The sequence below is a fragment of the Oncorhynchus kisutch genome, linkage group LG21, assembly GCF_002021735.2.
Source record: "Oncorhynchus kisutch isolate 150728-3 linkage group LG21, Okis_V2, whole genome shotgun sequence".
In the NCBI taxonomy this organism is placed as follows: Eukaryota; Metazoa; Chordata; class Actinopteri; order Salmoniformes; family Salmonidae; genus Oncorhynchus; species Oncorhynchus kisutch.
Genome location: NC_034194.2, coordinates 33,620,528 through 33,646,255, shown reverse-complemented (window position 1 = coordinate 33,646,255; position 25,728 = coordinate 33,620,528). Strand labels below are relative to the sequence as shown.

Sequence of the window (25,728 nt, the reverse complement as noted above, 5' to 3'; positions counted from 1 at the left end):
TACACAGCACATAACATGGGTGGTGGAACACGTAATAATGTCATTTATTTGGAACCGTTTTCCTGCATGTGGGTTGCAGAAATGTTCACTTCATCATATTGTTGCACTGTGCGCATCCTCTGCATTTTTAGCTACCATTTGGAAGAGGGCATAAAAGAGGCTGGCTGATTTTGTGGCTGGCAGTTGGCATGAACCAATTTATCACGTAAATTGCGACCTCTCCTATACACAATAAGTGGTGGATTTTTAAATTCAGCTGGCAAAACTGGGTCCGATGATAAAATATGCTGTGTTTCTTGACCACATCTCCCACTTTTTGCGAGTTCAAAGTATATATATTGCAAAAATCCCAGTGTCTAGATGTGCCAAGCTTATAGAGACATACCCCAAGAGATTTGCAGCTGTAATTGCTGCAAAAGGTGGATCTACAAAGTATTGACTTTGGTGGGTGAATAGTTATGCACGCTCAAGTTCTGTTTTTTTGTCTTATTTCTAGTTTGTTTCACAAGAAAAAATATTTTGGTAGGCATGTAGTGTAAATCAAATGATACAAACCCCCCAAAAATCCATTTCAATTCTATCTAGAGGATAGCGAAGGAGTCAGGCGCAGGACACAGGCGAAGGAGTCAGGCGCAGGACACAGGCGAAGGAGTCAGGTGCAGGACACAGGCGCAGGACATAGGTCCAGGACACAGGTGCAGAACACAGGCGAAGGAGTCAGGCGCAGGACACAGGCGCAGGACACAGGTGCAGGACACAGGTGCAGGACACAGGTGCAGGACACAGGCGAAGGAGTCAGGCGCAGGACACAGGCGCAGGACACAGGTGCAGGACACAGGCGAAGGAGTCAGGCACAGGACACAGGTGCAGGACACAGGTGCAGGACACAGGCGAAGGAGTCAGGTGCAGGACACAGGCGAAGGAGTCAGGTGCAGGACACAGGCGAAGGAGTCAGGTGCAGGACACAGGCGAAGGAGACAGGTGCAGGACACAGGCGAAGGAGACAGGTGCAGGACACAGGCGAAGGAGACAGGTGCAGGACACAGGCGAAGGAGTCAGGTGCAGGACACAGGCGAAGGAGTCAGGTGCAGGACACAGGCGAAGGAGTCAGGTGCAGGACACAGGCGAAGGAGTCAGGTGCAGGACACAGGCGAAGGAGACAGGTGCAGGACACAGGCGAAGGAGACAGGTGCAGGACACAGGCGAAGGAGACAGGTGCAGGACACAGGCGAAGGAGTCAGGTGCAGGACACAGGCGAAGGAGTCAGGTGCAGGACACAGGCGAAGGAGTCAGGTGCAGGACACAGGCGAAGGAGACAGGTGCAGGACACTGGCGAAAGAGTCAGGCGCAGGACACACATAAGAGTAAAAAAACACTGTATTTACTCAATCCAAGAACGTAACAAAAATCCCGTTACAAAACAGGACTCGATCTCCAACACATGAAAGACAATCACGCACTAAACAGAAAGGGAAACCAGAGGGTTAATAAATAAGGAACATAATCATGAGATGGGAACAAGGTGTGTAAAACAGACAAAACAAAAGGAAAAATGAAACATGGATCGGTGGCAGCTAGAAAGCCGGTGACGTCGATGGCCGAACACCGCCCGAACAAGGAGAGAGAATAACTTCGGTGGAAGTCGTGACAAATTACAGGTTGTAAGGCAACTAAATAGGAAAAATGCCAAAGGGGGGGGTGAATACTTTCGCAAGCCACTGTACTGTTTGTCCATCCAGTTTCACTGGGATTCCCATTCAGGTTCCAAAAAGGCCTTAGTGAAGAGAGAATGGACAGGTGCACGTTGTTGCACACACGAACACACACACACACATACACACACACACACACATACACACACACACACACACAGCCTTAGGACACACATCCAGAGAACCGCAGAGGATTTCCTGGATGGAAAACATGTGCTCTGACTAAGGTGGTTATGTCTGGGTGGTTTATCTCATTGTCATGCCAGCCTGCAGAGCAGAAAGTGTTCTGATTATTCCACTAGGTAATGAGGCCTTGGTCCCTACTCACAGACATACTGTATACTAGACTGCTGGGGATTCATTTTCTGATTAAACTCAATGTTTGTGTATACAGTAAGTGTGCATGTTCTACTGTGCATGTTGTGCTAATGGATGTAAGCAGTGCTCTATACATGACTACTGTATGACTACTGGACATATGCAGTGCTCTATACATGACTACTGGATATATGCAGTGCTCTATACATAACTACTGTATGACTACTGGATGTATGCAGTGCTCTATACATGACTACTGTATGACTACTGGATATATGCAGTGCTCTATACATAACTACTGGATATATACAGTGCTCTATACATAACTACTGTATGACTACTGGATGTATGCAGTGCTCTATACATGACTACTGTATGACTACTGGATATATGCAGTGCTCTATACATAACTACTGGATATATGCAGTGCTCTATACATAACTACTGTATGACTACTGGATGTATGCAGTGCTCTATACATGACTACTGTATGACTACTGGATGTATGCAGTGCTCTATACATGACTACTGGATGTATGCAGTGCTCTATACATGACTACTGTATGACTACTGGACATATGCCTGCATCCGTAATGGGTCAGCGGTCAAACGACCTCCACTCATCACTGTAAAACGCTCCCTGAAACACTTCTGCGAGCAGGCCTTTCTAATCGACCTGGCCGGGGTATCCTGGAAGGATATTGATCTCATCCCGTCAGTAGAGGATGCCTGGATATTTTTTAAAAATGCCTTCCTAACCATCTTAAATAAACATGCCCCATTCAAGAAATTTAGAACCAGGAACAGATATAGCCCTTGGTTCTCCCCAGACCTGACTGCCCTTAACCAACACAAAAACATCCTATGGCGTTCTGCATTAGCATCGAACAGCCCCCGTGATATGCAGCTGTTCAGGGAAGCTAGAAATCATTATACACAGGCAGTTAGAAAAGCCAAGGCTAGCTTTTTCAAGCAGAAATTTGCTTCCTGCAACACTAACTCAAAAAAGTTCTGGGACACTGTAAAGTCCATGGAGAATAAGAACACCTCCTCCCAGCTGCCCACTGCACTGAAGATAGGAAACACTGTCACCACTGATAAATCCACCATAATTGAGAATTTCAATAAGCATTTTTCTACGGCTGGCCATGCTTTCCACCTGGCTACTCCTACCCCGGACAACAGCACTGCACCCCCAACAGCAACTCGCCCAAGCCTTCCCCATTTCTCCTTCTCCCAAATCCATTCAGCTGATGTTCTGAAAGAGCTGCAAAATCTGGACCCCTACAAATCACCCGGGCTAGACAATCTGGACCCTTTCTTTCTAAAATTATCTGCTGAAATTGTTGCCACCCCTATTACTAGCCTGTTCAACCTCTCTTTCGTGTCGTCTGAGATTCCCAAAGATTGGAAAGCAGCTGCGGTCATCCCCCTCTTCAAAGGGGGGGACACTCTTGACCCAAACTGCTACAGACCTATATCTATCCTACCGTGCCTTTCTAAGGTCTTCGAAAGTCAAGTCAACAAACAGATTACCGACCATTTCGAATCTCACCATACCTTCTCTGCTATGCAATCTGGTTTCAGAGCTGGTCATGGGTGCACCTCAGCCACGCTCAAGGTCCTAAACGATATCTTAACCGCCATCGATAAGAAACATTACTGTGCAGCCGTATTCATTGATCTGGCCAAGGCTTTCGACTCTGTCAATCACCATATCCTCATCGGCAGACTCGACAGCCTTGGTTTCTCAAATGATTGCCTCGCCTGGTTCACCAACTACTTCTCTGATAGAGTTCAGTGTGTCAAGTCGGAGGGTCTGCTGTCCGGACCTCTGGCAGTCTCTATGGGGGTGCCACAGGGTTCAATTCTTGGACCGACTCTCTTCTCTGTATACATCAATGAGGTCGCTCTTGCTGCTGGTGAGTCCCTGATCCACCTCTACGCAGACGACACCATTCTGTATACTTCCGGCCCTTCTTTGGACACTGTGTTAACAACCCTCCAGGCAAGCTTCAATGCCATACAACTCTCCTTCCGTGGCCTCCAATTGCTCTTAAATACAAGTAAAACTAAATGCATGCTCTTCAACCGATCGCTACCTGCACCTACCCGCCTGTCCAACATCACTACTCTGGACGGCTCTGACTTAGAATACGTGGACAACTACAAATACTTAGGTGTCTGGTTAGACTGTAAACTCTCCTTCCAGACCCATATCAAACATCTCCAATCCAAAGTTAAATCTAGAATTGGCTTCCTATTTCGCAACAAAGCATCCTTCACTCATGCTGCCAAACATACCCTTGTAAAACTGACCATCCTACCAATCCTCGACTTTGGCGATGTCATTTACAAAATAGCCTCCAATACCCTACTCAACAAATTGGATGCAGTCTATCACAGTGCAATCCGTTTTATCACCAAAGCCCCATATACTACCCACCATTGCGACCTGTACGCTCTCGTTGGCTGGCCCTCGCTTCATACTCGTCGCCAAACCCACTGGCTCCATGTCATCTACAAGACCCTGCTAGGTAAAGTCCCCCCTTATCTCAGCTCGCTGGTCACCATAGCATCTCCCACCTGTAGCACACGCTCCAGCAGGTATATCTCTCTAGTCACCCCCAAGACCAATTCTTTCTTTGGCCGCCTCTCCTTCCAGTTCTCTGCTGCCAATGACTGGAACGAACTACAAAAATCTCTGAAACTGGAAACACTTATCTCCCTCACTAGCTTTAAGCACCAACTGTCAGAGCAGCTCACAGATTACTGCACCTGTACATAGCCCACCTAAAATTTAGCCCAAACAACTACCTCTTTCCCAACTGTATTTAATTTTTATTTATTTATTTATTTTGCTCCTTTGCACCCCATTATTTTTTTATTTCTACTTTGCACATTCTTCCATTGCAAAACTACCATTCCAGTATTTTACTTGCTATATTGTATTTACTTTGCCATCATGGCCTTTTTTTGCCTTTACCTCCCTTCTCACCTCATTTGCTCACATTGTATATAGACTTGTTTATACTGCATTATTGACTGTATGTTTGTTTTTACTCCATGTGTAACTCTGTGTCGTTTTATCTGTCGAACTGCTTTGCTTTATCTTGGCCAGGTCGCAATTGTAAATGAGAACTTGTTCTCAACTTGCCTACCTGGTTAAATAAAGGTAAAATAAATAAATAAATAAAAATAAAATATGCAGTGGTCTATACATGACTACTGTATGACTACTGGACATATGCAGTGCTCTATACATGACTACTGTATGACTACTGGATGTATGCAGTGCTCTATACATGACTACTGTATGACTACTGGATGTATGCAGTGCTCTATACATGACTACTGTATGACTACTGGATGTATGCAGTGCTCTATACATGACTACTGTATGACTACTGGACATATGCAGTGCTCTATACATAACTAATGTATGACTACTGGATGTATGCAGTGCTCTATACATGACTACTGGATATATGCCGTGCTCTGTAGATAACTACTGGATATATGCAGTACTCTATACATAACTACTGTATGACTACTGGATATATGCAGTGCTCTATACATAACTACTGGATATATGCAGTGCTCTATACATAAGTACTGTATGACTACTGGATATATGCAGTGCTCTATACATAACTACTGGATATATGCAGTGCTCTATACATAAGTACTGTATGACTACTGGATGTATGCAGTGCTCTATACATGACTACTGTATGACTACTGGATATATGCAGTGCTCTATACATAACTACTGGATATATGCAGTGCTCTATACATAACTACTGTATGACTACTGGATGTATGCAGTGCTCTATACATGACTACTGGATGTATGCAGTGCTCTATACATGACTACTGGATGTATGCAGTGCTCTATACATGACTACTGTATGACTACTGGACATATGCAGTGCTCTATACATAACTAATGTATGACTACTGGACACATGCAGTGCTCTATACATGACTACTGTATGATTACTGGATATATGCAGTGCTCTATACATAACTACTGGATATATGCAGTGCTCTATACATAAGTACTGTATGACTACTGGATGTATGCAGTGCTCTATACATGACTACTGTATGACTACTGGATATATGCAGTGCTCTATACATAACTACTGGATATATGCAGTGCTCTATACATAACTACTGTATGACTACTGGATGTATGCAGTGCTCTATACATGACTACTGTATGACTACTGGATGTATGCAGTGCTCTATACATGACTACTGGATGTATGCAGTGCTCTATACATGACTACTGTATGACTACTGGACATATGCAGTGCTCTATACATAACTAATGTATGACTACTGGACATATGCAGTGCTCTATACATGACTACTGTATGACTACTGGACATATGCAGTGCTCTATACATGACTACTGTATGACTACTGGATGTATGCAGTGCTCTATACATGACTACTGTATGACTACTGGATGTATGCAGTGCTCTATCCATGACAACTGGATGTATGCAGTGCTCTATACATGACTACTGTATGACTACTGGATGTATGCAGTGCTCTATACATAACTACTGTATGACTACTGGACATATGCAGTGCTCTATACATAACTACTGTATGACTACTGGATATATGCAGTGCTCTATATATGGCTGCTATGTGACAACTGCTTGCTTGCTTCATTTTGTCAAATTGTGTTGCCTTGGCAACCACACAGTCCATCTCATCTGCTTTGCTGTGTGCTGCTGCATTGTAAGGAGAGAGAGAATGAGAGAGAGTGAAGAAGATAATGCAAGAGAGAACAAGAGAGAGCGAAAGAGAGAGGGAGAACTAGAGAGAAAGAATGAGCGTGAACTGGCTAAGGTTTTGGATGTTATACAGCAGGTACAGTATGAACCGTGACTGTTTTCCAAGAGTGGCAGCCAACCAGCAGTACTGCCACTGTCCTACTATCCTCACGTCAGCCATCATATCGTCTGTATGTTAGAGGTTAGCGATTTGCCAGGGCTTCACTCAGCTTTTCCCTTCCTCTACTGAGCCAGTCTGCTGAGTTTCACTAGGCTATTCCCTTCCTCTACTCTACTGACTCAGTCTGCTGAGTTTCACTAGGCTATTCCCTTCCTCTACTCTACTGACTCAGTCTGCTGAGTTTCACTAGGCTATTCCCTTCCTCTACTGACTCAGTCTGCTGAGTTTCACTAGGCTATTCCCTTCCTCTACTCTACTGACTCAGTCTGCTGAGTTTCACTAGGCTATTCCCTTCCTCTACTGACTCAGTCTGCTGAGTTTCACTAGGCTATTCCCTTCCTCTACTCTACTGACTCAGTCTGCTGAGTTTCACTAGGCTATTCCCTTCCTCTACTCTACTGACTCAGTCTGCTGAGTTTCACTAGGCTATTCCCTTCCTCTACTGACTCAGTCTGCTGAGTTTCACTAGGCTATTCCCTTCCTCTACTCTACTGACTCAGTCTGTTGAGTTTCACTAGGCTATTCCCTTCCTCTACTGACTCAGTCTGTTGAGTTTCACTCGGCTATTCCCTTCCTCTACTGAGCCAGTCTGTTGAGTTTCACTAGGCTATTCCCTTCCTCTACTCTACTGACTCAGTCTGCTGAGTTTCACTCGGCTATTCCCTTCCTCTACTCTACTGAGCCAGTCTGCTGAGTTTCACTAGGCTATTCCCTTCCTCTGAGCCAGTCATTCTCTCTCTCTTCATTGATAGGTTGTTGTTCTTTTGCATTGGCAGGGGACCTGGGCAGGACAGGACAGAAAGGGGAGAGGCAGAACCAGGGCCAGCAGGTCGCAGGTAGAGACCTCAGTTGGTTGGTCACATGTGGAGAAGTCACAGGAATGCAGGTCTCAGGTAGGGCAGGGTTAGAGACTGGACCAGGTGGGATCAAACCAGGAAGGTTAGCATCAGAGACTGGACCAGGTGGGACCAAACCAGGAAGGTTAGCATCAGAGACTGGACCAGGTGGGATCAAACCAGGAAGGTTAGCATCAGAGACTGGACCAGGTGGGACAAACCAGGAAGGTTAGCATCAGAGACTGGACCAGGTGGGATCAAACCAGGAAGGTTAGCATCAGAGACTGGACCAGGTGGGATCAAACCAGGAAGGTTATTATCAGAGACTGGACCAGGTGGGATCAAACCAGGAAGGTTAGCATCAGAGACTGGACCAGGTGGGATCAAACCAGGAAGGTTATTATCAGAGACTGGACCAGGTGGGATCAAATCATGAAGGTTAGCATCAGAGACTGGACCAGGTGGGATCAAACCAAGAAGGTTAGTGTCAGACAAGATTCCTACGATGGTCTGTCGGAGGACCTGTTGAGTTCAACAGGTCATGGCTGATATGGTGTCTTTGTGTGTTTGTGTGTGTCTGTGTGCCTGTGCGCTCGTATGTGTGTATGTTTGTGAAGGTTGAAGAGGTCTTTCCTTCCATGTGAGAGACCAGTAACATGCCTTACTCCACAACAACAACAGCATGTGAAAGACAACACCAACCGTGCCAATTGTGTATAAGTACATGTTTCACATTACACACTTTTATTTAAGACTGGGTCCTCCTGAAGAGCCTTGAAAATCCTATAATGTTTTTTTCCCTAATTTTTCAGCAGTGGTTGCCATGACAACTGTGCATTTTATTTCAGGCTCTTTTGATACAGTGTGGATCAGAGTACCTACAAATTATGTATGATGATTGTGGATTTATTCATGATGGGGTTTCCTGACTACCAGCTCTCACAGGCGCACGTCAGATGTTTCTCCAATGTCAAATTTCAAATTTGTTCCAAACATAAAATTAAAGGTAATAAAATAACAATAATAAACAGCTAGTAGCAGCAGTGTAGAAACAAAGGGGGAGGGGTGTCTGGGTGGCCATTTTATTAATTGTTCAGTAGTCTTATGGAATGGGGGTAGAAGCTGTTAAGGAGCCTATTGGACCTAGACTTGGTGCTTTTCTTGCCGTGCGGTAGCAGAAAGAACAGTCTATGACTTGGTTAAATGGAGTCTTTGACAATTTTTTGAACCTTCCTCTGACACCACCTAGTATATAGGTCCTGGTGAAGCTTGGCCCCAGTGATTTATTGGGCCGTACGCGCTACCGTCTGTAGCACCTTTCGGTCGGATGCCGAGCAGTTGCCATACCAGGCGGTCAGGATGCTCTCGATGGTGCAGCTGTAGAAAGTTTTGAGGATCTGGGGAGCCATGCCAAATCTTTTTAGTCTCCTGAGGGAGAAAAGATGTTGTCGTGCACTCTTCACGACTGTCTTGGTATATTTGGACCATGATAGTTTGTTGGTGGACACCAAGGAACTTAACTCTCGACCCTCTCCACTATAGCCCTGTCAATATGAATTGGGGTGTGTTCAGCCCTACTTTTCCTGTAGTCCATGATCCGCTCCTTTTGTCTTGCTCACCTTGAGGGATAGGTTGTTGTTCTGGCACCACACTGCCAGGTCTCTGACCTCCCTATAGGCTGTCTCATCATTGTTGGTGATCAGGCCTACCACTGTTGTGTCGTCAGCAAACTTAATGATGGTGTTGGAGTCGTGCATGGCCACGCAGTTATGGGTGAACAGGGAGTACGGGGGGAGGGGGGACTAAGCACGCACCCTTGAGGGGCCCCCGTGTTGAGGATCAGCATGGCAGATGTGTTGTTGCCTTCCCTAACCACTTGGGAATGGCCCGTCAGGAAGTCCAGGGTCCAGTTGCAGAGGGAGGTATTTAGTCCCAGGGTTCTTAGCTTAGTCATAAGCTTCATGGGCACTATGGTGATAAACGCTGAGATGATGGTGTTGATGTGAGCCATGACCAGCCTTTCAAAGCGCTTCTTGGCTGCCGATGTGAGTGCTACGGTAATCATTTAGGCAGGTTACCTTCGCTTTATTGAGCACAGGGACTATGCTGGTCTGCTTGAAACATGTAGGTATTACAGACTCAGTCAGAGGGAGAGGTTGAAAATATCAGTGAAGACACCAAGACAAGACGTCCTGGTAATCCGTCTAGCCCTGCGGCCTTGTGAATGTTGACCTGTTTAAAGGCCATGCTCACATCGGCGTGATCACACAGTTGTCCAGAACAGTTGGTGCTCCTATGCATGCTTCAGTGTTGCTTGCCTTGAAGCGAGCATAAAAGGAATTTAGCTCGTCTGGTAGGCTCACATCACTAGGCTGCTCGCGACTGGGTTTCCCTTTGTAGTCCATAATAGTTTGCAAGCCATGCCACGTCTGACGAGCATCAGAGCCGGTGTAGTAAGATTCAATCATAGTCCTGTCTTGACACTTTGCCTGTTTGATGGTTCGTCTGAGGGCATAGCAGGATTTCTTATAAGCGTCCGGATTAGTGTCTCGCTCCTTGAAAGTGGCAGCTCTATCCTTTAGCTCGGTGCGGATGTTGCCTGTAATGCTCCAGAGGTGATGGAAGATACCATTAGTCCCAAGCTCCTAGGTATAGTTTCAGAGGTGATGGAAGATACCATTAGTCCCAAGCTCCTAGGTATAGTTTCAGAGGTGATGGAAGATACCATTAGTCCCAAGCTCCTAGGTATAGTTTCAGAGGTGATGGAAGATACCATTAGTCCCAAGCTCCTAGGTATAGTTTCAGAGGTGATGGAAGATACCATTAGTCCCAAGCTCCTAGGTATAGTTTCAGAGGTGATGGAAGATACCATTATTCCCAAGCTCCTAGGTATAGTTTCAGAGGTGATGGAAGATACCATTAGTCCCAAGCGCCTAGGTATAGTTTCAGAGGTGATGGAAGAGGAACAGATGTAGAGTGCTATGGTTTCGTTTATGGAGGACTCATGAGGATGCTTATGGAAAAGAGGAGAGAGAGGAGATAAATAAGAGAGGGAACCTTCCTGTGGGCCTCTCCAGATCCCTAAAGCCCAGAGAATGATTAGCCTGAGTCTCACAGCCGGGCTCAACCGGTCTTTATGGTGCTGTGCTGCACTGGTGGCCGAGTCAGAACAGCCTATCAGCTTGGCTCAAACTGTCATTATGGAGCTGCGCTGCACTGGTGGGAGAGACAGAACAGCCGGACTTCACGGCGCTGCACTGCACTGGTGGCAGAGACAGAACAGTCTCTCAGCCATGCTCAACCGTTTTTTTTTTACGGCACTGCGGGCAGAGATAGAACAGCCCCTTAGTCGGGCTCACCAGTCTTTTACGACGTTGCACTGGTGACAGAGAGAAAACAGCCGGGCTCAACCGGTCATTACGGCACTGGGGGCAGAGATAGAACAGCCCCTTAGTCGGGCTCAACCAGTCTTTTACGACGTTGCACTGGTGGCAGAGATAGGACAGCTTCTCAGCCAGGCTCAACCGGTCTTCACGGTGCTACGCTGGTGGCAGAGCTTAATTTTTCATTTTTTTTTATTTTACCTTTATTTAACTAGGCAAGTCAGTTAAGAACAAATTCTTACTTTCAATGACGGCCTAGGAACAGTGGGTTAACTGCCTGTTCAGGGGCAGAACAACAGATTTGTACCTTGTCAGCTCGGGGGTTTGAACTTGCAACCTTCCGGTTACTAGTCCAACGCTCTAACCACTAGGCTACCCTGCCGCCCCTTAAATCGGGAGGAGCCGGAAAAAAACGTGAGCACGAGAGTGTGATGACCTGAGGAGTTCTGATGTAGCGGAACACATAAAACATAATCATAATAACCTTCATAGTAAAGCATTGCATGCATATCATCGCATTTGCGTGGTGGCATAGAGCAGTAGAGTAGAGGCACTTATAGAAGTTGCACACATGGGGAACATTTCTAGTAGCCAATGACCCGGGAAAATGTTGGCCTTTATAAACACATTTTATGCAATTCTACTTCATTTTACATGACTGGAGACTTTGGCAGAATCTTTTTTAATTACTGCACAAATTATCGAAATGGCAGGCTACTTTCACTGAAAACTGAGAATCATCTATCAATAGCCTAGGTGTGGGAAATTATAGTTTAAAAATGCTTTCTAGTTTCACTGACTCAAACCATAAACCTGGGCCAGCCCAACCCAAATCAACTTTTAGAATATTAGGCCCGGGCTGAAAATCAACTATTTTTACCTTAGTTTTTTTTGTGGGGGCAGGAGAGTTAACTAAAAGGCAACTCAAATGTACTTTGATTGCTTTTATTCAAATTTTTACATTGCAAAAATTATTCTTCATGCCAAGAGAGTTACCAGATCCGACCAAATAGGTTCCGGAACAAAACAGTTAAAAATGGAGCGGTGCAGCTGAAATTAAGCACGGGTACTGCAATGGTGGCAGACACGGAACAGCCTCTTATCTGTTTCAATAGACCTGGCACAGGAGGGAGGGGCACAGCAGGTTCCTATTCAGCTTCAATAAAGTGAATATTTTCAATATTTGATCACTCCCTGCACAGCAGGAAATCCAAATTGGTAGTGTATTAGAGGTTTAAAAAGGGTTCTAAAGTCTGTCATTTCCACTTAAATGTCATACTTGATTTGCCCTAAACAAAAATGTATTAACCTCATTATATTTATCAACCCCAACATTAATTATAATCCACATAATAATTCACATTTCCTGCTGCTCAGAAACTAAACTGATCAAATTAAGATCCTACATCTGTATGTACTATATATTCAAAGTAAATAATCAAAATCTTTATTGGATTTCATGAGATTTTAAAGATACGCTTCCCCAGCTCTCTTGCTGCCGTTTTTGAAAGCAGCTGAAAAAACTATTGAGATTTGGAGCGATCACTTACTGCACCTGCATAAGGTGACTGAATGCATTTACACAAGTCTGAGCATTATTCTTATTACTCTCTCTCTCTCTGTGTATTTCTGTCAGACCAGCAGTATTCCCCTTGGTCCCCGTCTCGACACTTCGATGAAGGCAGACGCCACCCCGTCCCCCCAGCTAGGAACATGAAGGGCTTATCGGGCGGTCGCTCCCAGCACCAGATCCTCTCGCCCCACGGGCTAGACCAGTTCGACTACCCCCAAGACATCCATGGCATGGGTCACCATGGTGGCGCCTCCGACTCACGCCACACCTCCTACCTGCTCAGCCCCACTGAGAGCTGCCCCATGGACTACCATCACCGCTACTCACCGCGCAGCTCCATCCACTCAGACTGCATGATGATGTCCCCCGTCATGATGGCGCCCTCGTCAGTCGGCGTTGGCCCCATCGACCACGTTTCCAGCAGCACCTTCCCCAGAATGCACTACAGCACCCAATACTATGACTCAGCCACGCGTGATGACTGCGCCGCCATCACTGCCTCCGCCACCTCCCATGCTGCTGCCACTGCCGCTTCCGTCTTGCAGTACCAAGGCAGCGGCAAGAGCAACCGCATCCCGGCCAATCTGCTGGACCAGTTTGAGAAGCAGCTGCCGCTGCATCACGATGGCTTCCACACGCTGCAGTACCAGAGGGCGTCAACCACCACCACCACGGAGCAGCGCAGCGAGAGCCCCGGACGCATCCGCCACCTGGTCCACTCTGTCCAGAAGCTCTTCACAAAGTCCCATTCCCTGGAGGGATCGTCCAAGATGAACGGCACCAAGGGTGAAGGAGGAGGAGGGGGACACCACGGAGGCTCCCAACACGGCCACCATGGAGGCTCCAAGCACGGCAGCAAGCGGAGCAAGAGCAAAGAGCGCAAGGCACACCGCTCGGGGGGCGCGGGTGGCTTCTGGAGCTCTGACGACAACCTGGACAGCGACAGCACCTACCGCACGCCCAGCGTCATGAGCCGTCACCACGGTGACTACGCCCATGCCGCCCACTGCTACCCGGACTCCATGCATCACAGTCACTTTGGGGACATGTCCCTCAAGACCTCAAAGAGCAACAACGACGTCAAGTGCTCGGCATGCGAGAGCATGGCCACGGCTCCGGAGGGGAAGTTTATGAAGAGAAGTTCCTGGTCTACGCTGACTGTCAGCCAGGCCAAGGAAGCTTACAGGAAGTCCTCCCTCAACCTGGAGAAACCCATGATGCACACAGACCTCAAGCCCTCACTACGGGCCTGTCACTATCTGCAGGTGAGTGGTGTTCAGAGCCATGGCTCTGTGGTGTGTGTGTGTGTGTGTGTGTGTGTGTGTGTGTGCGTGTGCGCATGCACGTGCACACTGATACTGCTGAACAAAGATGTTGAACCTTGCCCAAAGCTTACAGTAGCGTTTATGTTGTATGTGGAATAATTCATGACAGAGGTAAAACATGACAGAGGTAATATAATAATTTCCCAATTTATCGTATCACACATCCAAATATATTACGAACAGTAGCAGCCATTGATCTCATTGATTCTTAGAAAGGACCTCCTGAGCAAAACATAATGATGGATGCATCAGTCAGCCCAGTCAGTAAAACCTCCTTGATTGAACCTGTCCTTTTCTATTCTCAGAGGAACAATTCAAGCTCCTATGTGTGAGGCCAATATACTTGATCTGTGATTCCCCATTGTGAGTTCCCTGGGGGAGCTATTGTCTGTTTAGAGCGATCAATTGAGGGAATCAATGTCATGGAGGAAGAGACTGTAGATAATAGGGATGGAAGCTTCCTTGGATAACCTTCTCTATCTGGTGGGCAACTCCTGCTGTTTTTCAAACACCATGGATCTTTTTCACGCACACACGAACAGAGAGACAGAGAGAGAGAGAGGTTTAAAGTCAAATACACTCACCTGACTTAACACACAGCAGCAATAAATGATGCTATTTCCAAGTTTGACACGTTTGGGGTTTCACACTGTTAACCTACGGACACAAGGTATAGGCTACGGTTTTCATCTTTTAAATGTTTGATTTCTACCTCAATAACGCTGAATTGCAAAAGTGTTCAACACTGCCTTGACATATTGGATTTGTGTAAAGTACACTTCCATAGAAGTTTATATAGATGTTATTATTCATTATAGCTCTTTGTTGGACACTAACAATCTTCTGAGATACTATTGTAAGATGATCAGGGGTTGAGTCAAGGGTATACGCTATTCACAAAATAAAGAGACGCGAAACCTGTGTTTACTGTACGTGGCTTTTTATTTTGTGAATAGCGTATATCGGCGGTATTTTCGTTTTACCACTTCATCCCTAATTATAATCTTGCAATGTCAGCAAATGTGATACATAAAGACATTTAGGACCAGAGGTATCTACATGCATCTACATGCAGGTTTGTCTACTCTACACAGAGTCTACAAAACATTAAGAACACCTGCTCTTTCCATGACATAGACTGAATCCTGGTAAAAGGAAGGTGTTCCTAATATTTGGTATACTCAGTGTATATTCAGTGACCTAATCCTGATAAGAAACAGGTTGGTCTATATTCAGTGACCTAATCCTGATAAGAAACAGGTTGGTCTATATTCAGTGACCTAATCCCGATAAGAAACAGGTTAGTCTATATTCAGTGACCTAATCCTGATAAGAAACAGGTTGGTCTATATTCAGTGACCTAAACCTGATAAGAAACAGGTTGGTCTATATTCAGTGACCTAGGCCTGGTAGAAGCAGAGGACTCAGAGGTAGGACAGTGATTGAGAAACGCTGAGCTGCTTCTTCCAAGGGAAGTCATTATGCTAACAAGATCCAATAAGTGTCTGCTGCACCTGCTGTAGAAACGGCGAGACCACATCAAGATGATGGAGGTGAAGCCTGTTGTGTAATAAAGTGATACATTCAGGTCAAAGGTGAGGGTTTGATTGCATTACTTTCACTCCAGGCCTTACTGTCGCTTCAGTCACCCATCCTTCTGTATTATTGTGGGAGCGATATCACCCACAATATAGGCATTGATTGAAGCTAAATATTCAATTAAAATCTCCCCACCATCATATCTAAACCAATATGACACCAATCTAGATGAAGATTCGTAAATCAACTTGATTGGAAGCACAGAATACATTCTAGCCTCTCGTCATGAGCCGTCCGACTGTTACAGAGAACCACATACCAGATTATTTAACATGGTTTCTAGCAAACTGAGTTTAAAGAGTATTTTCTGCACCTACCTTGCTCAAATTCGAGACATCGGATTAAAATGAGACGACAGAATCCATAAAGTGACTATTGGATTTAAGAAATGTCAGATTGACTAAGTTTGTAGGTGCAACAATTTTAATTCAATGTATAATCTATTGCTCTCACATGCTAATTTCTGTTCATTAAGAACCAACGATGTGCTACCTTTTTGTAGCATTTCTGACAATGCTAACATCTTTTCAGCTGAATCTGAGTTCTACAACTGGAACCAACAATTCGGTTGCTGCTTCTCACCAGTCAGATGAGAAGCACGCTACAAGCAAAGGAATGGAATTTAGCTAGATAGGTATATTTGGTTTGCATCTTTTTTCAAAAAGGACAAAAAATCAAGAATCAAAGGTGAAACGTTCAACTACAGTTTGTTTATCATATGGCTGTTTATCAGTGAATCTGACCAATACAGGCCTCTCATCTTTTTAAGTGGGAGAACGTGCACAATTGGTGGCTGACTAAATACTTTTTTGCCTCACTGTATATATTTGTTTTACATTTTCACAGGTGGAAGGCCTACACCAGTATTGCACCGATATTGGTGCAGCAAATGTGATGGGATAGTCTGGAGCCTGGTAGAGAGGTAGACTGGGCTGAATCTGTCAGTCTTCTGTACCGAGCAGACGTTTGTATCCTATCCATTCATCCACATGGCTTTTGAAGTTAGATTTAGACCAAGTATTCTCAGTAACACATCTGAAGGTCAAGCTGGTGTCCCCTGGTGATTTGCACCAGTCATTGTAACAAATGATATCCCCAGGGCCTAAACACCTCAGCATCCATGTGCTTAGAGAGTGTGACAAACCTGCCTGCCTGCCTGCCTGCCTGCCTGTCTGCCTGTCTGCCTGTCTGTCTGCCTGCTTGCCTGCCTGCCTGCCTGTGCTCACCATGCAGCGTTATTGAGACGGATTAGGGTAATGGTCTGCATCCCTGTCCGGTGGGCGTGCTTCAACATCTGGCCGCCGTACATGCACCCAGTAATTGTAATGAATAAGCTGTCAAGCCTTACATATATATTTCTCCCTGAGTGCTCGCTGGCTAGGGCGATCTGCTCGCCACACTCAATAAAGTTTGATGGAATGGCTTCTTCTGTCCGGCTGTCATCTTGTGTGTCTAGCACAGCTCAGGCACAGGTGGCAGGACTTTGATTCGTTCACATTATAAACTGGGTGGTTCGAGCCCTGAATGCTAATTGACTGACAGCCGTGGTATATCAGACCGTATATCACGGGTATTTGTACTGCTCTAATTACGTTGGTAACCAGTTTTCACCTCTGGGGTTTGTGGTATATTACCAATATACCAAGGCTAAGGGGTGTGTCCAGGCACTCCATGTTGCGTCGTACATATGAACAGTCCTTAGCAGGTAGTATATTGGCCATATACCACACCCACTCAGGTCTTATTGCTTAATTAGAGACCCGGGGTGCCTGTGGCATTGTTTTTTTGTTGTTTATCTCATTAATGCAATGTTATGGTTACCCTTTTTACTATGAGAATTATTACATACTCACACAGCCGGAAACTCCCTCCCTTCCTCTACTGTTAAACAGTCTGTTTAAGGGAGCGAACCCAATGTATTAGATGGTGGGTACTAACAAAAAGAAAAGCTGTTATCCAATGTGTGTCAAACTATTCTGAGCATTTTAGTGTTCATCATTCAAGATAGTCCATCTTAGTCTCCTAGAAACATTTAACTCACCAGTCTATGGGTGTTGATAAAATGTATACCGACTAATGGCACCAGACCTTTTCTAGCCTAATCGAACCCAGTGGCGCAGCCAAGCGCCTCTTCATTCAGGTGTGACAACATCCACTCAGAGAAGAGACAGGGGAAAGCTAACAAGCTAGCGCTGGGCTCTCATGAGCGATGCCTGCCTTGTTAACCACTGCCCCAGCTGATCAAAGACAAAGCATTAGGAGAAAAAATAATACCTTTGCTTTATTGCTGTCTTTAAGCATGATTAATTTAGTTTCCACACAATCACTGTATTTTTATTCAACTCTCTCTTGTGGGAACGGAGAAACGCAGAAACAGCAGATTAGTGTGAATGATAGTTTTGCTGATAGAGCTTTGAAGTGAAGATATAAGCAACCCAGCTAATTATCCTGTTAGCTTGCGAAGTCAGGCATTGCTGAGGAGATTTGCGTTAAAAAAAGTATATATTTTTAAGCTTAGCCTCTTTGCTCTCTTGTTAAGCAGTTTGACACGCCAACATGTCCACTTAGGTCACAACAGCAGTCTGTCTGCAATTGCCTTTTGACCCAACCTGGCTTTGCAATGCTTTAGGAAGTGTTCATCAGTATTCACCTTGTATGTAATTAGTTACATTGAATTAGATTTTCCTGATTAATGTTTTTATTTGCTGTATCCCTCCCTCACTAATCGTCAAGGCAACACTGTACTTGAGAGGTACAGGAATGTGTAGCACATAGCATCTGTACTGCCTTTCTGAGACAGAATTATTGTTGCTCCGGATTCAGAAATGCCTTGTCTTTACTTGGTCAGTGGTATTGACAGCGATTTTTGAGTATGTTGTGGAACGGTGAGGAAGGTTGTGCATTCACGCCCTGGCTGGGGTGGAATTTCCACTCCGTCACATATGCAGCTTCCTGTTGGATCCGTATCACCTCTTCTCTGAAGTCACCTGACCTGATGTTCTTTTGCTCTATACAGATTATATGCTAGAAAGGAGCCGTTTATAGATCCGGTTTATGTCCACCGATGGCTGCATTTAATATACATATATGTGTGAGTGAGTGAGGTTACCTCCAGGAACAGAAAACCCAACATTCATTCTACTCTGCTCTCTCTGATAGCAGCCCAGGGACTGTTGAGGGGAAATAACCAGACAGGGCCCATGATTGGTTGGGGGGAATAACTGGCAGAGGTAGAGAGGGAGACCACTAGTGCCCCAGGCTGTTGTTCTAAGAACCACTGCTCCCCTTGTCCACTGGGGGCACAGCGTGATGGAATTTTATGTAATACATCCAGTACATACGCCTGATCATTATACTGGACAGCTACAACATATGTGTGACATCATTAATTTGATTGGCCGTTGATGGCTAATTTCATGTCAATGCCAATATGCCTTGAAATGAGTATATGTAAGATATATGGTTAAAGTATATGAATATGATCATCCGAATATTTTCAATTCGCATGTGCTGTCTACTAATGTGGATTGACTAGAACATGTCTTATTAAACTATTAACCTTCTTTGATTTCACCAATTAGAGCTACTTGTACAGTAAATTAGCTGCTTTGTTTTGGTGTGGAAATGTTTATGGCAAAGCAACACCATGTAATTAACAATGATCCCTTAATCACTATTAATTGTTCTGCCGTTCGTCGAACGACTGTTACAGTCGAGGCTATGCCGTTGCATATGCACCATGTGTTAATGTCGCTCGTTTATCTGCAGTTGCTATGGCTGCAACCTACACACTAGCCTACATTCGCCTTAAAATGAGTGTGGAGGATTCGAGAGGAAGACATGGTATTATCCATGACTTTATTACTCCCCTCACTGTGCAGTGTAACGCTCTTCATCCTATAGCTGACCCTGAGACCTCTGGATTTTCAGTCAAATGTTCATATTTCTACCAACAGAACATGCACCACTTTTCTATGCTTGGTAACTGCTGTTGGGGTTCATGGCACATTACATCGTTTCCTAATAATAGTAGCAAGATTAATTAACTTGTCTGCTGCTAAAATTAATAATTTGTCACTAACTACAGTACATTGTGTCAACGTAAAAGTTACAAGCACAGCCTCAGGTGAATGAATTGCAGCCACTGTAGGTAAGGTTCAATCAAACCCACACTGTGCCTAGACCGCAATTGTGGGAGAAATCCCATTGGTCCTGCTTCTCAAGAATGTATGAACAGGTTGAATGTTGGTCTGTCTCTGCCCTAACAGTCTAACAGGGCAAAGTGGAGCTAGGCCACAGGCCACAGAGCCCCCCTTTTCTTTCTTTCCCACTCAATTCACACCCCTCCTCTTCTCACACTAAGCCCATCTCACTGGGACTAGTCACTCTGACAGGCTTGCAGTGTCATTCACTGTGTGGATGGCTTGGCAATCTGTGATGAGATGGAACTCTACAGGCCACACATCCATTCCCTAGGAAGTTTGACTCCACTCACTGGAGTTTAGACCTCAGAGCCATGCTGTACATGAGAGGATTGCAAGGGGGAAGGGAATTGCCATTTGTATTCATCCCTGTGGTACACCATCTCTACAAAAATGTACATTTGGTAAATGTATTGTGTATATCAGTATATCAGTACTAAGTCATCTGGATTACTGATTTACGAGCAAGATCAATGACCTACGAGCAAGATTAAACTACCAACGGGACAGTAAACACTGTAATATCTTATGTTTCACCGAGTCGTGGCTGAATGACGACATGAACAACATACAGCTGGCAGGTTTTACACTGTATCGGCAGGATAGAATAGCAGCCTCTGGTAAGTCAAGGGGTGGTCTATATATAGTTGTAAACAACAGCTGGTGCACGATATCTAAGGAACTCTCAAGGTTTTGCTCACCTGAGGTAAAGTATCTATTGATAAGCTATAGACCATACATATCTGTATTTTTTGTAGCTGTCTACCACAGACCTATGCTGGCTCTAAGACCACACTCAATGAGCTGTATACCTCCATGAGAAAACAGGAAAACGCTCATCCAGAGGCGGTGCTCCTAGTGGACGGGGACTTTAATGGAGGGGAACTTAAATCAGTTCTACCAAATTTCCACCAGCATGTTAAATGTGCAACCAGAGGGAAAAGAAGTCTAGACATCTTTTCTCCAAACACAGAGATGCGCACAAAGCTCTTCCTCGCCCTCCATTTGGAAATCTGACCATAATTCCACAGTCCTGATTCCTGCTTGCAAGCTAAAATTAAAGCAGGAAGCACCAGTGACTCAGTCAATGAAAAAATAGATCAGATGTATTTATTTATTTTTTATTACACTTTTATTTAACCAGGTAGGCTAGTTGAGAACAAGTTCTCATTTACAACTGGGACCTGGCCAAGATAAAGCAAAGCAGTGCGACTAAAACAACACAGAGTTACACATGGAATAAAAAAAACATACAATAGAAAACGTCTATATACAGTGTGTGCAAATGAGGTAAGATAAAGGTAAGATAGAGGTAAGGCAATAAATAGAACATAGCGGAGAAATAATTACAATTTAGCAATTAAACACTGGAGTGATAGATGTGCAGAAGAAGCTCATCTGGAGGTTAGTTAACAGCGTCCAAAGAAGGACCAGAAGTATACAGAATGGTGTCGTCTGCGTAGAGGTGGATCAGAGAATCACCAGCAGCAAGAGCGACATTGATGTATACAGAGAAAGGAGTCGGCCTTAGAATTTAACCCTGTGGCACCCCCATAGAAACTGCCAGAGGTCCGGACAACAGGCCCTCCGATTTGAGACACTGAACTCTGTCTGAGAAGTAGTTGGTGAATCCGTCATTTGAGAAATCAAGGCTGTTGAGTCTGCCGATAAGAATGTGGTGATTGACAGAGTCGAAAGTCTTGGCCAGGTCAATGAAAACAGCTGCACAGTATTGTCTCCTATCGATGGCGGCTATGATATTGTTTAGGACCTTGAGCGTGGCTGAGGTGCACCCATGACCAGCTCGGAAACCAGATTGCATAGTGAAGAAGGTACGGTGGGATTCGAAATGATCTGTTTGGTTAACTTGGCTTTCAAAGACTTTAGAAAGCAGGGTAGGATAGATATAGGTCTTTAGCAGTTTGGGTCTAGAGAGTCTCTCCCTTTGAAGAGGGGGATGACCACGGCAGATTTCCAATGTTTGGGGATCCCAGACGATACGAAAGAGAGGTTGAACAGGCTAGTAATAGGGGTTGCAACAATTTCGGCTGATAATTTTAGAAAGAAAGGGTCCAGATTGTTTAGCCCGGCTGATTTGTAGGGGTCAAGATTTTGCAGCTCTTTCAGAACATCCACTATCTGGATTTGGGTAAAGGAGAAATGGGGAGGCTTGGGCAAGTTGCTGTGGGGGGTGCAGGGCTGTTGACCGGGGTAGGGGTAGCCAGTTGGAAAGCATTGGCATTCGTAGAAAAATGCTTATCGAAATTCTCCATTATCGTGGATTTATTGGTGCTGACAGTATTTCCTAGCCTCAGTGCAGTGGGCAGCTGGGAGGAGGTGCTCTTATTCTCCATGGACTTTAAAGTGTCCCAGAAATGTTTGGAGTTTGTGCTACAGGATGCAAATTTCTGTTAGGAAAGCTAAGGCTAGCTTTTTCAAGCTGCTTGTGTATATTGGTTCCTAACTTCCCTGAAATGTTGCATATCGCGGTGGAAATTCGCGGTGGATGCTAATGCATTACGCCACAGGATGATTTTGTGCTGGTCAAGGGCAGTCAGGTCTGGAGTGAACCAAGGGCTATATCTGTTCCTGGTTCTACATTTCTTTTAATGGGGCATGCTTATTTAAGATGGTGAGGAAAGCACTTTTAAAGAATAACCAAGCATCCTCTACTGATGGAATGAGTTCCATATAGGTTGATTAGAAAGGCCTGCTCGCTGAAGTGTTTTAGGGAGTGCCCCCATTCTCATCGACGGGGCTGTAGTGGAGCAGGTTGAGAGCTTAAAGATCCAACAAACTAACATGGTCCAAGCACACCAAGACAGTCGTGAAGAGGGCACAACAAAACCTATTCAGAGGAAGGCCCTAAAAATTGTATAGGACTCCAGCCACCCTAGTCATAGACTGTTCTCTCTGCTATCGCATGGCAAGCGGTACCAGAGTGCCAAGTCTAGGTCCAAGAGGCTTCCAAACAGCTTCTACCCCCAAGCCATAAGACTCCTGAACAGCTAATCAAAGGGCTACCCAGACTATTTGCATTGCACCCCCCCCCCCCCCCACATTCTACACTGCTGCTACTCTCTGTTATTATCTATGCATGTCACTTTAATAACTCCACCTACATGTACATATTACCGCAATTACCTCGACTAACCTGTGCCCCTGCACATTGACTCTGTACTGGTACTCCACTTTATATAGCCTCGATATTTTACTGCTGCTCTTTAAATATTTGTTATTTTTATTTCTTATAATTTTTTTATATATTTTTTTGTATTTTCTTTTGTTGGAATATTTAAACTGCATTGTTGGTTAGGGCTTGTAACTAAGCATTTCACTGTAAGGTCTACCCACACCTGTTGTATTTGGCGCAAAAAAAAAAGATTTGATATTTGTATCATGTAATGTTTTTGGAAAAACTTTTAGCTTATTACACTGAGAATATCTTGCCACCATTGAGGATAGTTTCTCTTGAGTTGTTTCTGAGAAAGTGTGTAATATTCTTCAGCTGCTTATAAACACCGAAAAGCACTTTGGCAAAATAACAAAACATTAAATGTTAGAGAAAGATGAATAAAACAAAAATGGCTGGGGAGTAGGAGTAGAATGTTATGAGCAGTGAAACTGGTTAATTAGAGGAGCAGACCCTTGGGGAGTGAGGGGTAAGTCTGAGGGGAGAACAGAAGCTGGGGATCACTCTGCTCCAGTCAGTCCCTGTGTGTGTTATGGGAAAACTCTTCCTCAGTTGACTCTGAGTCAGCTCTTACACTCTTTTGGCAGCTGGGCCACATTCTACTAGCAGAGAACATAACTGCTTAGAGAGCAGTCGTACAAGGGGGAGGGGGGGGGGTCTATGTGACTGTTGGATCTATGTGACTGACTGACGGAGGTGGGCTCTCTGCTGCAGGTGCCTCAGGATGAGTGGAGTGGATACCCGGAGGACGGAGACAAGGATGAGGAGATCCCATGTCGGAGGATGCGCAGCAGCAGCTACGTCAAAGCCATGGGAGAGGTAGACAATGACTCTGGTGGCGAATCTGACGGCAGCCCCAAGTCCTCACCCCAGAAGGCCATCCGACCCGACGCCCTCGTCCTCAAATCAGTTATGCAGAGGCCCCACATAGACCCCCAAAGGTAGGCCCATCTTAATGTCTCAACTAAAGCTCCTTGTGGTATGCGTTGTCACGAGATCGTTGTTGCAGTGTCTGTTTTTAGCACACCCTCAGCCTCATAAGTCACTCCTGCTTGAGTCAATCCTCACCCATGAGGTATGAGGCTGAGGATGTTCTAAAATGGACACTGTACATGTCAGCCTGGTCTCATAGACTAGACGTAATATACATTCTTAAAAAACCCTAAAAGGGTTCTTCAGCTGTCTCCATTGGAGAAATATTTGAAGAGCCCTTTTTGTTTTCTGGTAAACCCCTTTTGCGTACCATGTAGAGACGTTTCTACAGAAGGTTCTACATGGAACCCAAAAGGGTACTACCTGGAACCCGAAGGTTGCTACTTAGCACGTTAGCCAACCCTTCCCCTAACCATAACCCATTGACTTAACCCTTTAACCTAACTCCTAACCCTTTATGCTAGCCTAGCTAACATTAGCCACCTAGCTAACCTTAGCATTAGCCACATAGCCACTAGCTAGCCTAACCCACAACAAATTCGTAACATAACATATGAATTGTAATTCATAACATATCATATGAAATGGATGACGGACACCCAAAAATGAATACATACCATATAAAACATAATATATCATAATAGTTGGAGTGTCCTGGATTTACATTTACTATTGTTGCGTGTGTAACGCGTACGCTAAGAATCGGGAAGCAAGTACAGGGAGTGAATTTAATAAATAACGGAACATGGAACAAAAAAAGAAACACGAGTAGCGTACAGACACGGGAAGGGACCCTGTAGCCGGCTGAGGTGCGGGGAGGGACCCTGTAGCCGGTTGAGGTGCGGGGAGGGACCCTGTAGCCGGCTGAGGTGCGGGGAGGGACCCTGTAGCCGGCTGAGGTGCGGGGAGGGACCCTGTAGCCGGCTGAGGTGCGGGGAGGGACCCTGTAGCCGGCTGAGGTGCGGGGAGGGACCCTGTAGCCGGCTGAGGTGCGGGGAGTGACCCTGTAGCCGGCTGAGGTGCGGGGAGGGACCCTGTAGCCGGCTGAGGGGAGGGGAGGGACCCTGTAGCCGGCTGAGGTGCGGGGAGGGACCCTGTAGCCGGCTGAGGATGCGGGGAGGGACCCTGTAGCCGGCTGAGGTGCGGGGAGGGACCCTGTAGCCGGCTGAGGTGCGGGGAGGGACCCTGTAGCCGGCTGAGGGGAGGGGAGGGACCCTGTAGCCGGCTGAGGTGCGGGGAGGGACCCTGTAGCCGGCTGAGGTGCGGGGAGGGACCCTGTAGCCGGCTGAGGTGCGGGGAGGGACCCTGTAGCCGGCTGAGGTGCGGGGAGGGACCCTGTAGCCGGCTGCGGTGCGGGGAGGGACCCTGTAGCCGGCTGAGGTGCGGGAGGGACCCTGTAGCCGGCTGAGGTGCGGGGAGGGAACCTGTAGCCGACTGAGGTGCGGGGAGGGAACCTGTAGCCGGCTGAGGTGCGGGGAGGGACCCTGTAGCCGGCTGAGGTGCGGGGAGGGACCCTGTAGCCGGCTGAGGGGAGGGGAGGGACCCTGTAGCCGGCTGAGGTGCGGGGAGGGACCCTGTAGCCGGCTGAGGTGCGGGGAGGGACCCTGTAGCCGGCTGCGGTGCGGGGAGGGACCCTGTAGGCGGCTGAGGTGCGGGGAGGGACCCTGTAGCCGGCTGAGG

At 45.9% G+C, this 25,728-nt stretch overlaps 1 protein-coding gene across 1 annotated transcript in view; it reads left to right on the top strand.

Annotated features, from left to right (window-relative positions):
- LOC109866433 (disks large-associated protein 2) overlaps positions 1 to 25,728 on the top strand; it is a 170,150-nt gene that overhangs the window by 98,127 nt on the left and 46,295 nt on the right. Inside the window, exons 2-3 of the mRNA XM_031800075.1 lie at positions 12,860 to 14,061; positions 23,830 to 24,056. Of these exons, the coding sequence (XP_031655935.1) occupies positions 12,937 to 14,061; positions 23,830 to 24,056 (1,352 nt within the window). The 5' untranslated portion in view covers positions 12,860 to 12,936. The remainder of the gene's footprint in view (positions 1 to 12,859; positions 14,062 to 23,829; positions 24,057 to 25,728) is intronic.